The 16,692-nt window shown below is 44.3% G+C and overlaps 1 protein-coding gene across 1 annotated transcript in view; it reads left to right on the plus strand.

Annotated features, from left to right (window-relative positions):
* The first annotated feature begins 1,032 nt into the window (after positions 1–1,032).
* LOC133117917 (ligand-dependent corepressor-like) overlaps positions 1,033–16,692 on the plus strand; it is a 20,297-nt gene continuing 4,637 nt past the window's right edge. The window contains exons 1-8 of the mRNA XM_061227433.1: positions 1,033–1,118; positions 2,698–2,777; positions 3,341–3,473; positions 3,579–3,863; positions 6,401–6,494; positions 12,830–12,962; positions 15,055–15,120; positions 15,498–15,762. Coding sequence (XP_061083417.1) covers positions 3,629–3,863; positions 6,401–6,494; positions 12,830–12,962; positions 15,055–15,096 — 504 coding nt within the window. The 5' untranslated portion in view covers positions 1,033–1,118; positions 2,698–2,777; positions 3,341–3,473; positions 3,579–3,628 and the 3' untranslated portion in view covers positions 15,097–15,120; positions 15,498–15,762. The remainder of the gene's footprint in view (positions 1,119–2,697; positions 2,778–3,340; positions 3,474–3,578; positions 3,864–6,400; positions 6,495–12,829; positions 12,963–15,054; positions 15,121–15,497; positions 15,763–16,692) is intronic.

Raw genomic sequence — 16,692 nt, forward strand, 5'->3', positions numbered from 1 at the left:
CAATTAATTGTGAAGTTATTTTCTCTGGTGTATATGGGGCATATTGTGATTTACTTCAAACAAGTCCAGTTTTTTGAAAATAAAAAAATAAAAAATAAAAATAATAATTCTGTTTAATTATACCTACCTACTTTGTTTTCACTTGTAAATAGGTTTAGATGAACTAGACTTGAGGTAAATCCAACCTACATCAGGCTATGCCCCAAAGATGAGGTAGTGAAGCTACTGACGAGTTCTTAAAAAGCCAAAAACCTTGGAACTCAGAACTGGGAAGTGTTTGAGTTGATATTCCATTCCTTCTTTCATTCTGACCACTCTTAAAGCCTTGAAGACTAAGCCTGCAGTGTGAACTTCAGGATCCCTTGTTGCTGAGTAATTTCTTTTTCTTCCATTTCCCTCTTTTTTTACAGGTTTTGAAAGTATTTTGCAAGGATTGTTTGGGAGAGGACTAGTAGACGATCTGACCTTATTCAAAGGTAGGTGAAGTGAAAATGTGATATGATTCGGGGGCAAGTTTTCTCTTAAGTTTTAGCCAGTCAAGAATTCAAGCAATTTGCCGTCTTAACATTTCTTTCAGATTTCAGATTTGTTACTTGAGTTTGGAGACTTGTTCACTGTGTCAATTCATTGAAAATTGTTCCCTCTGATATCTACATGGTGCACCATGTGTTGTGCAATGCCCGCTGAACATGAATTTGGCTGTAATTTGTCCATTGCTACTTGTACCATAATAAACCCGAGTATCAATATACAGATTGAACCAATTTGTTTTTTCCTTGATGTTGAGTGCACTCGATTGCTTCTGCAGTTGATATTTTCCTCCATCCAGAGTTCTCCTTTGTGCTTTATTTAGGTTTTTGGCTCTGGATGTCCCTCAGGCTAGCAGAGATACGGGCTGAAACCTGCGTATCAGACGGCGGGAACGAGACAAAGAGTTGGGTATCGTCCGCGTAGCAGTGGTAGGATAGCCCATGTGCAGTGATCACAGGGCCAAGGGAGCGAGTGTAAAGAGAAAAAAGAAGCGGGCCTAGGACTGAGCCCTGGGGAACTCCTGTGGCGAGGGGCCGAGGTGTCGATACCGAACCAGCCCAGGCAACCTGGAAGGAGCGACCAGAGAGGTAGGACTCAATCCAGTCCAGGGCTGTGCCACAGATGCCCGTTGCTGACAGGGCAGACAGGAGGATGGAGTGATCCACAGTGTCGAAGGCAGCAGAGAGATCTAGGAGAATGAGGACAGAGGAGAGGGAGGCTGCTCGTGCGGCATGGAGTGACTCACTGACGGAGAAGAGCGCAGTCTCTGTTGAGTGGCCCGATCTGAAGCCAGACTGATGGGGGTCTAGCAGGTTGTTGTTAGAAAAGAAAGAAGAAAGTTGAGTAGAAGCGGCTCGTTCTATAGTTTTAGAAAGGAATGGAAGAAGAGATACCGGGCGGTAGTTCAGGATGATGGAGGGATCCAGAGTAGGCTTTTTTAGCAGCGGAGTGATGTGGGCCCTCTTGGAGGATGCCGGAAAACAGCCGGAAGACAGGGAGGAGTTGATGTCAGGTGTGATAGTTTGGAGAAGAGAAGAGGGGATAGGGTCAAGGGCACAGGTTGTAGGGCGGTGGCAGAGCAGGAGTTGAGAAACATCAGAGTCTGTAAGGGGGGAGAAAGTGGAAAAGGAAGGGATGGGCCTAGAGGGGGGGAAGGGCACAGTGAGGGGGGCGGTGGTTGTAAAGGATCTACGGATGACTGTGACCTTCTCATCGAAGAAATCAGCAAAGTCATCAGCAGAAAAGGAGGACTGAGGAGGAGGAGGCGGTGCATTGAGGAGAGAGGAGAAAATGGAGAAAAGTTTCCGGGGGTTAGAACCGGAGTTCTGAATTTGTGTTTGAAAGTATCTTGCTTTGGCGGCAGTGACAGCGGAAGAGAATGCCGCCAGGAGAGACTGGTAAGTCGTGAGGTCTGAAGCGTCTCTGGATTTCCCCCACTTCCTCTCCGCTGTGCGGAGGCTGGCCCTGGAGGTACGGAGGGTGTCTGATATCCAAGGACTGGGAGGGGATGTGCGAGGTGGCTTTGAGACAGGCGGACAGAGAGAGTCAAAGACGGAGGAGAGAGATGAAAGGAGGGTGGCAGATGCAGAGTTAGTGGGGAGTTTGAAGAAGGATTCAAGAGGGGGGAGTGAGGCGATGACGGTGCTGGCGAAGGAAGAGGGTGAGAGGGAGCGGAGGTTACGACGGGCTGTGGAAGTGTGGGTGGGAGGAGGGGGAGGAGGATGGGGAGGAAGAGGGAGATTGAAATTTGATATTCAATCTCACCCTCAGGATAGTTCCATTGTACAAGGTGTTCATGATCTAGCAGCGGGTTTCTGTTTTAACAAATAAAAAATAAAAAAATTGCCTTTCTGCATGGGGTTTGCATTGGCATATATTGGCATGTATATTATATATATATATATCTCCATTGCCCTCAATGTCTCAAACAGAAGCTCACATTTAAAGAGACTTTGCACCCTATGACCCTTCACCCTTCTAGCAAGAAGTATGTTCAGCATAATTGTTCCTACAGATATTTGGGGTCAGGCAAATCCATGTTTTCTTTGTAATCAGGAAATTGTACAAATACTGCGTCCCTAATTTAAGCTTGTTAAGCTTTAAGCTGTTTTGATAAGGTGTGTTTGGTAACCCCTGTAAAATGTTCCTTTTCTTCTGGTTGCACAGATTGTGAGCCTGAAGATGTCTCCGATTGGTCATTCAATAAACGTTGTCTTTTCTGCTGCTTGAGACGCCAGAAAGTCCAGGTAGTCTTTTTAAAATATAATGCCATTTACTGTTCAGAATACTCTGAAATAGCTTTGTTGGAATACTATAAGTATAACAAATATGGAAGTTGAGGCCAAGTATGTTTACTTTTGACAGCTGCTACAGTATTAATCATGGATAGTAAGGAATGCTCATCTTTCTTTGGCCAACATTGATGCAGACTTTAACCTCCATGGCAACAGCCCCCCCTCATCTCAGAATGGGCCAGTCTGTTTATAGCTGACCTCTTCATCTGACCCCGACAACGTTTGTCTGAATTGTTGATGCTTTTTTTCTTAAACACGGTTAATGAAGACGTAAGGTTTATCTCAGAACAGTGCGCAGTATTGTTTGGCAGTTTCAGCCTGTTATTTTTGTTTCAGCCTATTCTGGCTTAACCTTCAACATTATATGCTGGTTCACGCCTACATCAGAACACGTAAAGAATAAATTCACATGTAGTCATCAACTATAGCACTATGAGTCATGACTGTTTCAGAACAGTCCTGTCCTTTTTTCGCAGGTCCAGAGATTTAATAATTTCCCGTTGCCTTTAATACAGGAGCACTTACTTGGCTTCAACAGCCAAGGTTTGGAAGGAGGCGAGCAAAGTCTCTGCAGTCAGGAGCAATCCAAAATCAACAAGCTCGAGAAACAAGCGGAGGAGTTCCTCAATGCTGTCTTTTGCAGAAAAGGTGGGCCCGTGTCTCAGTTAAATGGTGAACCCAGTAAGGTTTGTCTTATGTTCAGTGTAGTGAAATGAGCTTGAATGGTTTTGTGTCATTCTTCCCGTGTCTCAGAGATCCCGAGCTTCTCCGACCCCCACATTCCTTTAGTGGCTCGGGAGATCATGCCGAGAATGATCCGGCCGTTTGCCTCTGAATATACCTCAAAAAGCAGCTCTTCTCAGGACTCCCTCCAGCCCAACGGCACCGAGGACCAAAACCTGCCCCAGGCTCCATCTGCGGGCCCCGTGCCCGCTGCCTCCGCACAGAACCCCGTTCTCAGCCAGCTGCTCATGGCCGACCAGGACTCCCCGCTGGACCTCACCATCAGGAAGCCTGAGGCCGAGCCCAGTGAGCAAGGTACGGCCCTACTGCTGCACGCACGCACGCACGCACGCACGCACGCACATAAACACACGCACGCACGCACATAAACACACGCACGCACGCACATAAACACACGCACGCACGCACATAAACACACGCACGCACGCACGCACACACACACACACCTACCTAACCCCTACGCACACACACACACCCCTAACCCCTACACCCCCACATCCTCACACACACACGCGCGCACACACACACCGAACCCATTCACCCCTACATCCACACCCCCGCACATACACACGCATGCACACACACACACATGCACAAACACACACACACACACACACACATACACACACACACACACACACATACACACATACCTAAACCCTACACCCCTTCACCCCTACATCCACACACCCCCATACCCCCGCACGCACACACACACACCTAACCACTACATCCACACACCCCCACCCCCACACCCACACCCACCCACACACACACTCACCTAACCACTACATCCACACACACACACACCCACACCCACACACACACGCATAACTAAACCCTACACCCGTACACCCCCACATCCCCACACACACACAAACCCCGACGCACATACACACACGCACACACACACACACACCTAACCCCTACACCCCCACATCCTCACACATGCGCGCACGCACACACACACACACACACACACACGCACACACATACCTAAACCCTACACCCCCACATCCCCACACACACACAAACCCCCACGCACATACACACACACACACACACACACACACTCACTCACACCTGCTCCACTCTCACCTGCCCCAGACACACCTCACCCCCACACACATTCTTACCTCCACACTTACCTAACCCCCCCCACACACCTACCCCTCACACACACGCACACATACAGAGGCAAACTGCCGGATCATTCTCTGCATTATCTCCCGAGCCACTAAAGGAATGTGGGGGTCGGAGAAGCTCGGGATCTCTGAGACACGGGAAGAATGACACAAAACCATTCAATACCAGGCATTTGCAAATGGAATTTCTATGAAGTACTGATGCCAATCTTTTTTTATAACAACGAGAAATGTCTCTTCTATATAAAATGTGAAAATGAATCTGTCTGTATATGGCACTATATTGCTACCTTCTTCACGTATTGACGTCATCCCATGGATAGTTCTGTACAAGATGATATTGTACATTGATTACATAATGATCCTAACCACAAGGTCAAAGCAGCACTGGAGGGACTGAAGAGAAAAATATGAATGTTCGAGAGTGGCCCAGTCAAGGTCCGGATCTCAATCCCTCTACGAATCTGTGCCACTGCTTAAGAGTCATTTACATTTACATTTTTGTCATTTGGCAGACGCTTTTATTCCAAAGGGACTTACAAGTTCTTCCACGAGTTAAAGCAACACATCCACAGCTAGTAAAATACACATGAAGTGCTGTTGTAAACATACAGTCATCATAAGTGCAATTCTATTTTTTTGGGTTAGACAAGAGGGATAGGGATATCGGAAAAGGGGGGGGGGGGGTAGTCATCCATCTACCCTGAAGGACCTGGAGTCAATGTGCCCAAGAGAATTGCAGAATTGCAATTGCAGTCTTCTGCCAAGTATTAATATGTGCTGTTTTGTTACTTATGCAAGCAGCATTTTTCAGTTTTTGATTTTCTTAGCAATATCTGCTGACGAATAAATCATTTTGGCATTAGCATTTGATCATATGAGTTTTCAATGAAAATACAATATGTGTAAGTATTGTTTATGATCAAGAAACCTTTGGTTACTGTCATTGGGTCTGAGTATGTTGCAAGGTATGGTATATAGTGGGCCACTATCTGAAAGATTGTGCAGCCAGGAAGAGAATATTTGCATCTTTTTGTCAACACTAATATTGTGTTGACACTATGTGCCTAATATCCAACCTATCTAGATCGAAAGACATTCCTGAGAGTACTTCAAGTTTGATACCCCAAAAAAAGTCCCACTCAAGACTCTCCCGGAACGTCCACGTGTCTTCAAAATCAGCAATGTGCACCACATGCAGAAGTGAAGCTTGGAAATCTGGTCAAAACAGACAAATGGTGGTGAATTAAGGGACATTCTTCGGTAGTGCCGTTCTTTTCATTAAATCATTTTTTTCCTTTTTTTTTTTCTCCAAATTTGGTGGCCAATTATACCCTGATCCAATTAGTGCTCGCTGGGGATACACCCCCTTACGACCCCGATCCTGAGTGCAGCACACCTTCTCCAAGCCGTCTCGTCTCAAATAGACCGTTACTCCAGGCTGCTGTATGCGTCCCTCCCCTGGCGCAGCGAGCCGATTATGCCGCTCCATCGGCCTTTTGGCAGGACCGGGAACTGAACCCCGGTCCTCGGTGTGCAACTGCAACCGCAGGTCCGCTGCATCTTAGCCTGTTGCGGCAATGCAATGACCCGTCCATCTGGACGTGAGCGCTGACCCTCCAGCTCGACCATAACAGTCAGACTGGTTCTGGAAGTGTCCTGAATGCCTTGCGTTTCCCCCTGCAGATGGTGTTCTGGACCTTTCCTTCAAGAAGAGTCGTGCCTCAGGCAGCCTCTCGCACAGAAACTCTCAGGCCTGCCCTGCAACGCCCATGAAGGGGTAAGTGGAGCCAACCCCCCCCCTCCATCCAGCCTCCCCATTCCTGTGGAGCGCCCACTGCCTTCACCATGAGTACATTTTAGCCTCTTCTTAAATATTCAAAGTCTTATCAACATATTGCATTTTGTGCAATGTCTTTTCATGGTGTTATTTTCATCTAAGCAACCTGCAGCAAATTAATTCAGGGTACTCATGTCAAACTTGAAAATCCAAGTCTAAAATGAACAAGTTCTTTAGCATTGTACAGAAATGGTTTGGACACATTCTAAGCCCCTTGCAAATTTATCAAGCCAGTCCTTTTCATTTCCGTCATATTGATCCAGTCTGTGTCTGCAATGGAGTAAAATGTTTTTAAGGACAGTCGTCAGTGATGATCTGATGATCAATGAGCATAGCTTTCCTTTTCTTATGTTCTACAGCAGTAGTAAACGTGTTATGGAAGAAAACTCAGCAGCTTTTCTTTTATTTTTTTATTTTTTGTATGTGGTAATTCTGTCATGCAGCAAAGCACATTTTGCATAGGTAGTGCATTTCTGAAAATGCCTTCTACACTCTTGTGCATTGGATGGTCAAAGAGCCTACACTCCCATGAATTTGTGTTTTACAATGTAGGGAACTTGTCAGTGCAGTTGTGTGTGAGGAACATGACTGGCCCTTCCTATTCGAGTTGAGACTGACATACATTTAAGTTTTTTTTAATAAGTAATTTAGAAAATGCCTTCATTCATTTTAATGGGCAGTTCATGTCTCATCTAGATCCAGCCCATTCTCCCATAAGGTGAGCTGTTTGTAGGCAGCAGCACGACTAAAGCATGTTTTCTATGATAAAGCAGTCCTTGAGTTCCCTGAACACAGACAGAAATGAGGAGAAAAGGGTGTTTGTGTTTTTGTCTGCTGTTTTGTGGACGTACTGGTCACATGGTCAACATTCCCTGTCATTGAACAATATTACATTTCATGCCTGTGGTTGTCATTATGGATGGTGGCAGCTGATTCAAAGCACTTTTTTCCTGTGCGGTAGCCATGTCTGTTCGAACGAAATAATGCGTCGCTTACCAATTGCAGAGGTATGTGACCATACAGTGAAGAATGACCTAAACCTTTCCTTTCCCAGCATTTCATGCCAGAAACCAGTCAAGTAGGTCATTCTTCTTCTCAGTGGTCATAGTGCACAAGTCGGAGCCAAGTGTTAAGCATTCGTGGGGATGGCCCACCCCTCGGTGAAGATTTGAACCTGGTGTGCGTTTTGCGCTTCTTAATTTCCTTTTGCATCTAAATGACCCAGCGTGTGAGCAAGCTCTAATTTTACATTTAAATTATCCTGAACTATCACTTGGCTTACTCTTTTATTGCTGTACTTGTTAAGTGGTAATGTCACTAGATAAATGCTACTTGGACACTAAGCATTTCATAGGTCAAGTCAAGTCAGCTTTATTTGTTTAGCACATTTACACATTTTTTTAAAAACCTGCATCAAACCCTGTTCTCTTTTAACCATGTCACCATATTTATGGCTGTCTTTTTATTTTAAAGAATATTTATTGTATTTTGAAAGCAGATTATGTACAGTTAAACATATCTTACAGTGTATACCAATCATAAGGTAGACTCCTCTCCAGTAATCCCGCTCCACGACCGATGCATTAATTTATTTAAATGAAGCTGATAGAGATATTTTTGTGGACAAGCAACACCAAGATTAAAAAAAGAAGAAAAATTGTGGCGTCAATTAAAAAAAATATGCCAATGTTATTTTGTTTTCTGACTGAGAAATGTGTTGCTGAATTTGAGGAATAAATTTTAGCAGAAAAATGAGTACACGTAGGCTCATTGTTTTACTGACTCGGTTCAAATTACATGGTGGGGCTAATTAATGAACACGATTTAATTCACTAGAAGCCAGTGAGACCATAGTATTCAGAATAGACAAAAAATACATGATGTCATAAATACATTTTTGTATCCCTAAATATGAATACCATGTAAAATGGTGTTGCCTTCCAGCTAGTATGATTTAAATTCTACTGTATGTAAAAATATAGGACAGAATGAATTTTTAATGGTAATTATGTGGCTCTGAATTATTTAGTCTTGACTGGATTGAGTGACAGTCTGACAGTTCTGTGAGTATTCTGGATGAGCTGAGACCGCATAGCTGCACAAAGGCGTCAGCCATTCAAATTTGTTTGCTGAATGAAGGCGGTCTCCTAAGTTGTTTTAATGGAGTGCTACATATTATATTTTGCTATTTGTAGAGTGTAATTGATAATGCAGTGCAGATTCCACCCTTATTATTAAGGTCATATGGTGTCCAAAGTGTTAGTTTGTTGGGGGTAGGCATTTGGAGTGACAAACTTCCTCAAGCATGTAGCAAATGCTTTAATATTAGGATTTGTTTTTTTATGGCCACAACAATGCATAGCTCACATTTTCATTTGATGCTATGAACTCTGAATCAGCCATCTGTTTCACCCCTCATTTTCCTACAAACCTCGCACACCAAACTTGAAACGTGAATCTATTTAGAAATGTAAGATGCAATTGTGATTGATGTACATGGATATCTATTTTTGTTTTGGTTTTTTTACATTAGGAATGTGCTTTTGCTAATTTGTGATAATTATATTAATGAGTTCGCCCTACAATTGGATCTTAGTTTGTGGGCTCTTTGTTAAAATAAAAATAAAAATGAGAAATTCAAACTTGCAAGGTGTTCCACAGGTTCATAAAGAGCTTTACCTCAGAGCTTTTATGTTTAGACATGCTTCAATCAACAGCCATGAACCTGGGATTCATAAAAGAGCAGAAACCTTTCAAAATGGCAAAAAATTAGTTTGTCTCATTTTGTTGGTGTAACACACATTCAGTTTGTATGCTGCCAAATGCCTTGGAAATGAATCAAATGCATTAAGACTGCACAGCAGTACTGACTGCCGCTGAAGCTCTAAAACTAGTGCAGTCACTGACTGCCTCGCTGAGATGGAGACTGCAATGTTCTGGTTTCAGCAGCAGGCTTGGGACGTGCAGGTGCCAGGTTCATATCCTCAAGTTTACCCACTATGAAAATGATGTAATAGCCAGATAACTTCCACATTTCAGTAATGGTACTGGTCACTGGTAGTCATTTGGTCAAAACATTAAGGTGGCTTAACAGGGCCCCCTGCTGGCGGATCTTTCACATTGCATCAAATGTTCAGCAAAGACAATTTGCCTTTGAATGAATGAAGAAGCCTGCAACCAGAGGATTTCCACACGTACATATCTAAGGCTGCTACATGGCTTGTGCTCCAAGTCTGGTCATCCTCAAGAGAGCCAATGCTGTATGTTATGGATGTGGGTGGTGGGGTATTATATTTGGCATGCAGTTTTTTCACACACGCAGTGCTTTGACACAACAGATCCTCACTTCTGCACTGTTACATTCTGACATACTGACATCTGGCCCTACTGCACTGCACTCCAACATCACGCATACAGTATGGCAGTGTAGTCTTGTTGCACCTGGTAAAAAAAATCCCAACGATTTTATACATGCACACAGCATATACACTCGCATCCACTCAGTGCTCTAAAAGTGGCGAAGGTAAGTACTACTGACAATGCCAACATAAGGTTAAGACTAATGGGCTACAACACAATTTACAAACTGTTACACATAATTCAATTCATGGTCACAACAATTTTACCAAATTATTATTTATTTTTTTCAGCAGGAAAATACGGAGTGTGGGGTATGCAAAAAAAGTCCTACAGCTCTGTATTTTGATGTCTCGTTCCCGCCGTCTGATATGCAGGTTTCAGCCCGTATCTCTGCTTGCCTGAGGGACATCCAGAGCTGGATGGACAACCACCATCTAAAGCTCAACCCAGGTAAAACTGAAATGATATTCATCCCTGCTAATACCTCTCCCCATCTGGATCTCTCCATTTCTCTCGGGGATACCACACTCACGCCGTCACCCAGTGCAAGGAACCTCGGCGTGGTGATGGACAGCAGACTGTCCCTTTCCGAGAACATTGCGGCGGTGACCCGGTCTTGCAGGTTCTTCCTATACAACATACGGAGAATCCGCCCCTTTCTCACCCCCTACTCGACCCAGCTCCTGGTCCAAGCGATGGTTCTGTCCCGCCTGGACTACTGCAATTCCCTCTTGGCTGGCCTCCCAGCGTCCGCCATCAGACCCCTCCAACTCATCCAGAATGCAGCAGCTCGTCTGGTCTTCAACCTTCCCAAATACTCACACGTCACCCCCCTGCTTACTTCCCTCCACTGGCTGCCTGTCATGGCTCGCATCAAATTCAAAACATTGGTGCTAGCCTTCCAAGCAGTTAAAGGGTCTTCCCCAGCTTATCTGCAAAAAATCATCAGACCCTACACCCCTGCCAGACCTCTTCGTTCAGCCTCCACAGGCCGCTTGGCACCTCCCCCTCTCAGAACCTCCACCTCACGCTCACGACTACTGTCTGTTCTGGCTCCACGGTGGTGGAACGAACTCCCCGTTGAGGTCAGAACTATAGAATCTCTCCCCACCTTCAAGCGCAAGCTGAAGACGCACCTCTTCAAGCAGCACCTCTCCCCATCCCTCCCTACCTCCCTGTGAACCTTAATTGTTGTTTCTGTGACTTGCTTTGTGTATCGGTATTTTTAGTTGGCTAGGTAAGCAGTGTTTGGATAGTTAACTTTGGTGACTTTTGCTCTGTTTGTTTGTTTGTTGTTCAAAAAAAAAAAAAAAAAAAAAAAGCCCCTTGTCCTTTTCTTTGTTGTACAGGTAGCAGTTGAAATTGTACTTACCTCTAGGGTCTTTCAGCGAACTTATCCCTGGTTATGGGTATGCACTTTGTTGTACGTCGCTCTGGATAAGAGCGTCTGCCAAATGCCAATAATGTAATGTAATGTAATATTGGCTATTAATTAGCTAGCTAATATCCGTATTGTGATGAAATTAGGGAGGACAACCGAAACATTTATTTCCGGAAATCAAGAAGAATATTATGATTATTATCTCAGTTTAACCTTAAATTAACGTCTGGTGGACAATAATTCTGCTTAGGTTGAATTTTAATGTGACAAAATGACTGTTGTGGCTTTTAAGCGCTCATTTTACCAGCATTCCATCAATGTTAAATGCTGGACCCCGACGGCACCGAAAAACAGGCAGATTTCACCAAGTACTCCTCACTGCAGAACATTTGCTCCTGTGCCGCCCACAATGTGTTGTTGAACAAATTCAACAATGTTGTTGAAACACACATTGTGGGCGGGGTTGCCCCGAGGCAAGGGGCAAATATTCTGCAGTGAGAACCCCTCGCCCTGCCTGAGGAGATGAGGGAGGGGCTCTCTCTCTGTTGACTGATGACTCGTGTTGCACGTACTGAGGAACTATGTGTTGTGGGGAGCAGCTATAAAAGAGACATTGAACGGCTGGGCGAGGGAGAGTCTGGGCTGCTTTGTCTGAAGGAACTGCGAATGTTGACCGACGGCTTGTATAGGTCCGGAACGATATTCTTAGCAGTATTCCTTGCAGTCTGGACGAGATAACCGGCGGAGAAGCTCAGCACGCCTTCTCGCGCCTCTACAAGTAAACCGCCTGACCGTCACGTCTGCTTGCCGGCTACAGCAGCGAGTGTGCTGCTGCGGGCGCGTCTTGTTGCCACGGGGACGGGAGACTCCTATGCTCGACCCCCACGGGGGGGGTCTCGTCGGCCCGGTGCGAGTTAAGTTTTAAAACGCTCTAGAGACTTTCCTGTTCAGTGTTGTCTTGTTGTTTGACTGACCTATAGTTTGTAGTGGTCCTTATTAGAGTGCTGTGCATTTTCCATACCGTTTTCTTAGTGTGCAGTGGGTTGCGGTGCTTTATACTGTGCAGTGTTTCTGGCAGTGTGTTTGCCAAGCTTTCTAATTCACTTGAGTTGCAGTGCCGTATCTATTAGGGAAGTGGGGGGCCATCTAAGTGGTGCTGATGTAGTAAACTATCAAATATTGAAAAAAATGAATACATTTTTGAATCACCATAAATGTTTGTCTGGACAGTATTATGGAAGTCGGTGTTGATAATCTGATAATAGACCGAAAATACTGTCAGACTACAAGTTTATATGATCTATATAATATTAGAATATATAAATTTATGGAGTCATAAGGAGAATCTGGTCAGAACATCCTGAATTTGATGACATGATAGTAGCCAGTATGTAAGGACATTTTTTTTTTCTTTCTTGCTGGTATTGGAGCTGCATGTATGTTTTGACTCTTGAGCTTCATGGCAGGCATAAGGCACAGCACTTGTTTCTCATTAACTGAGCTGCAGTGCTCTGATGTTTCTGTCCTTGTGCAGGTTGGGAGGGCCGGACCCTTTAGACTACATCAGCATGTACAGGAACGTGGGCTGCCCTGCCCAGGATGTGCAGGAGCATTGGCACTATGTGAGCTTTGGGCTGAGTGACCTGTACGGAGACAACCGCGTGCGAGTAAGTGCTGCAACACTGCTTTAACTTTGAAGTTTTATCACTTATCCACGCTAATGTTATATTATCACTTATCCACGCTAATGTTATATTATCACTTATCCACGCTAATGTTATATTATCACTTATCCACGCTAATGTTATATTATCACTTATCCACGCTAATGTTATATTCGTATTATAATGTTGCGTTATAGAAGCCAGCGGTAACCTTTTTATTGTGAAGTATTAGTTCTAAATTTGAAGCTGTTGTTGTGGATGCAGTAAGGTGTTCGTTATTTTAAATCTGTCCGCATTTATTGTGAGTTTTTGCTTGGTCTGGATTTCTGAGATAAATGTTATGATTTAAAAAAAGTAATATTTTACCCTCTGTGTAGTGTACACATTTTGTTTTACCCATATTGTGAGTTTTCAGTTATGTTTGTAAGCCAGTTTAAAATTGGAAGGGTTTAGCATTTGCAAAGGAAGGAATTTGTTTTTACCTGCTAATGCAAGATGTGCGTGCCGGTACCATTTACAATTTGGAACAGCATCGCCTTTTGTCCCTAAATGTATATGTAGCGGCAAGCGACTAACTGAGTGTGAAATGTTTCCAGGCTTTAGAAATTCTTCGCTTTTCCTCCGAGGCTCACCTCACTCTCGGTCTGTTTGTCCATGATGAGTCAGCTTCCAAAAGATGAACGAGACAAAGCTTCCACGCAAAAATATTCGAATCATGGATTTCCTGTAATCAAGTGGTTCGAGGAATTCAGTGAATCGTGACAGCCCTGTTGGTAATGGAGCTAAACCAAGCTTGACATAATGGTGTAACTTGTGAAAGAAAATGAGTAGTTTAAAACACGTTTTGAAGTTTTTTGGATTCTCGAGCAGTTGATGGTGACTGATGCAATTTTATATTTACAGTGCGGAAACATGAGATTGGTGATGAGAGAAAATATCTTTGGTAGGCAATGACCTAGGTCTTGATTGCAGGAATTTCACAAATGCAGGGATGTTACAAATTTGCTTAGATTTATGCTATTTGGCCATAAATCACAAAACGTGCACTTGATAAGCAAGTACTGAAAATGGAAATATAGTCTTTCACGGTACTGAAAGTGAATGTTTATTCGTGGTTGGGTTTTTTTTTTTTTTTTTTTGTCTCCCACTGAATGTTTGCAAAACGTTTCATGTTGAAGGACATGTCCGTACATTGTAGAGGCAGGTGCTGTATATCAGACTGTCGCACACTGTATGAATCACTGATAGACTGAGACTTAGTTCAGCAATTTAAGGGCTATTAGACTTGGGTGCGTAACCACAGCAAGATGCATGTGTGGAGCATAGTTTAAGTGTGTGTTCCATGTTGGACCATGATGAGAGTATTCGGTGAATTTGATTTTCGAGATGTTAAGTTTCTTTTTCTGGAGCAGTTCTCCCTGTTAGCATTAGCATCCTGTATGCTCCTGGTGTGATTAAGGGCATCATGCAGGGTCAGTTAAAATGAAATTATGGAGGTGTAGTTTCTTCTCCCCTTCTGGACAGGGTTCCACGCCGTGCTTAAGTGATCTGTGCTCTGGAAATAATGGGCAAAACTTCATGTGAACGTCAGTTTTAGTGTTATGCTTTCAAATTGTGAATTTAAAGGATACATCTTTCGGTTTTTAAAATGTATTTAGATGTATTTATTTTAGACGTAGTATTTCCAATTAATTGTGAAGTTATTTTCTCTGGTGTATATGGGGCATATTGTGATTTACTTCAAACAAGTCCAGTTTTTTGAAAATAAAAAAATAAAAAATAAAAATAATAATTCTGTTTAATTATACCTACCTACTTTGTTTTCACTTGTAAATAGGTTTAGATGAACTAGACTTGAGGTAAATCCAACCTACATCAGGCTATGCCCCAAAGATGAGGTAGTGAAGCTACTGACGAGTTCTTAAAAAGCCAAAAACCTTGGAACTCAGAACTGGGAAGTGTTTGAGTTGATATTCCATTCCTTCTTTCATTCTGACCACTCTTAAAGCCTTGAAGACTAAGCCTGCAGTGTGAACTTCAGGATCCCTTGTTGCTGAGTAATTTCTTTTTCTTCCATTTCCCTCTTTTTTTACAGGTTTTGAAAGTATTTTGCAAGGATTGTTTGGGAGAGGACTAGTAGACGATCTGACCTTATTCAAAGGTAGGTGAAGTGAAAATGTGATATGATTCGGGGGCAAGTTTTCTCTTAAGTTTTAGCCAGTCAAGAATTCAAGCAATTTGCCGTCTTAACATTTCTTTCAGATTTCAGATTTGTTACTTGAGTTTGGAGACTTGTTCACTGTGTCAATTCATTGAAAATTGTTCCCTCTGATATCTACATGGTGCACCATGTGTTGTGCAATGCCCGCTGAACATGAATTTGGCTGTAATTTGTCCATTGCTACTTGTACCATAATAAACCCGAGTATCAATATACAGATTGAACCAATTTGTTTTTTCCTTGATGTTGAGTGCACTCGATTGCTTCTGCAGTTGATATTTTCCTCCATCCAGAGTTCTCCTTTGTGCTTTATTTAGGTTTTTGGCTCTGGATGTCCCTCAGGCTAGCAGAGATACGGGCTGAAACCTGCGTATCAGACGGCGGGAACGAGACAAAGAGTTGGGTATCGTCCGCGTAGCAGTGGTAGGATAGCCCATGTGCAGTGATCACAGGGCCAAGGGAGCGAGTGTAAAGAGAAAAAAGAAGCGGGCCTAGGACTGAGCCCTGGGGAACTCCTGTGGCGAGGGGCCGAGGTGTCGATACCGAACCAGCCCAGGCAACCTGGAAGGAGCGACCAGAGAGGTAGGACTCAATCCAGTCCAGGGCTGTGCCACAGATGCCCGTTGCTGACAGGGCAGACAGGAGGATGGAGTGATCCACAGTGTCGAAGGCAGCAGAGAGATCTAGGAGAATGAGGACAGAGGAGAGGGAGGCTGCTCGTGCGGCATGGAGTGACTCACTGACGGAGAAGAGCGCAGTCTCTGTTGAGTGGCCCGATCTGAAGCCAGACTGATGGGGGTCTAGCAGGTTGTTGTTAGAAAAGAAAGAAGAAAGTTGAGTAGAAGCGGCTCGTTCTATAGTTTTAGAAAGGAATGGAAGAAGAGATACCGGGCGGTAGTTCAGGATGATGGAGGGATCCAGAGTAGGCTTTTTTAGCAGCGGAGTGATGTGGGCCCTCTTGGAGGATGCCGGAAAACAGCCGGAAGACAGGGAGGAGTTGATGTCAGGTGTGATAGTTTGGAGAAGAGAAGAGGGGATAGGGTCAAGGGCACAGGTTGTAGGGCGGTGGCAGAGCAGGAGTTGAGAAACATCAGAGTCTGTAAGGGGGGAGAAAGTGGAAAAGGAAGGGATGGGCCTAGAGGGGGGGAAGGGCACAGTGAGGGGGGCGGTGGTTGTAAAGGATCTACGGATGACTGTGACCTTCTCATCGAAGAAATCAGCAAAGTCATCAGCAGAAAAGGAGGACTGAGGAGGAGGAGGCGGTGCATTGAGGAGAGAGGAGAAAATGGAGAAAAGTTTCCGGGGGTTAGAACCGGAGTTCTGAATTTGTGTTTGAAAGTATCTTGCTTTGGCGGCAGTGACAGCGGAAGAGAATGCCGCCAGGAGAGACTGGTAAGTCGTGAGGTCTGAAGCGTCTCTGGATTTCCCCCACTTCCTCTCCGCTGTGCGGAGGCTGGCCCTGGAGGTACGGAGGGTGTCTGATATCCAAGGACTGGGAGGGGATGTGCGAGG

This window comes from Conger conger, chromosome 18, assembly GCF_963514075.1.
Source record: "Conger conger chromosome 18, fConCon1.1, whole genome shotgun sequence".
Classification (NCBI taxonomy): Eukaryota; Metazoa; Chordata; class Actinopteri; order Anguilliformes; family Congridae; genus Conger; species Conger conger.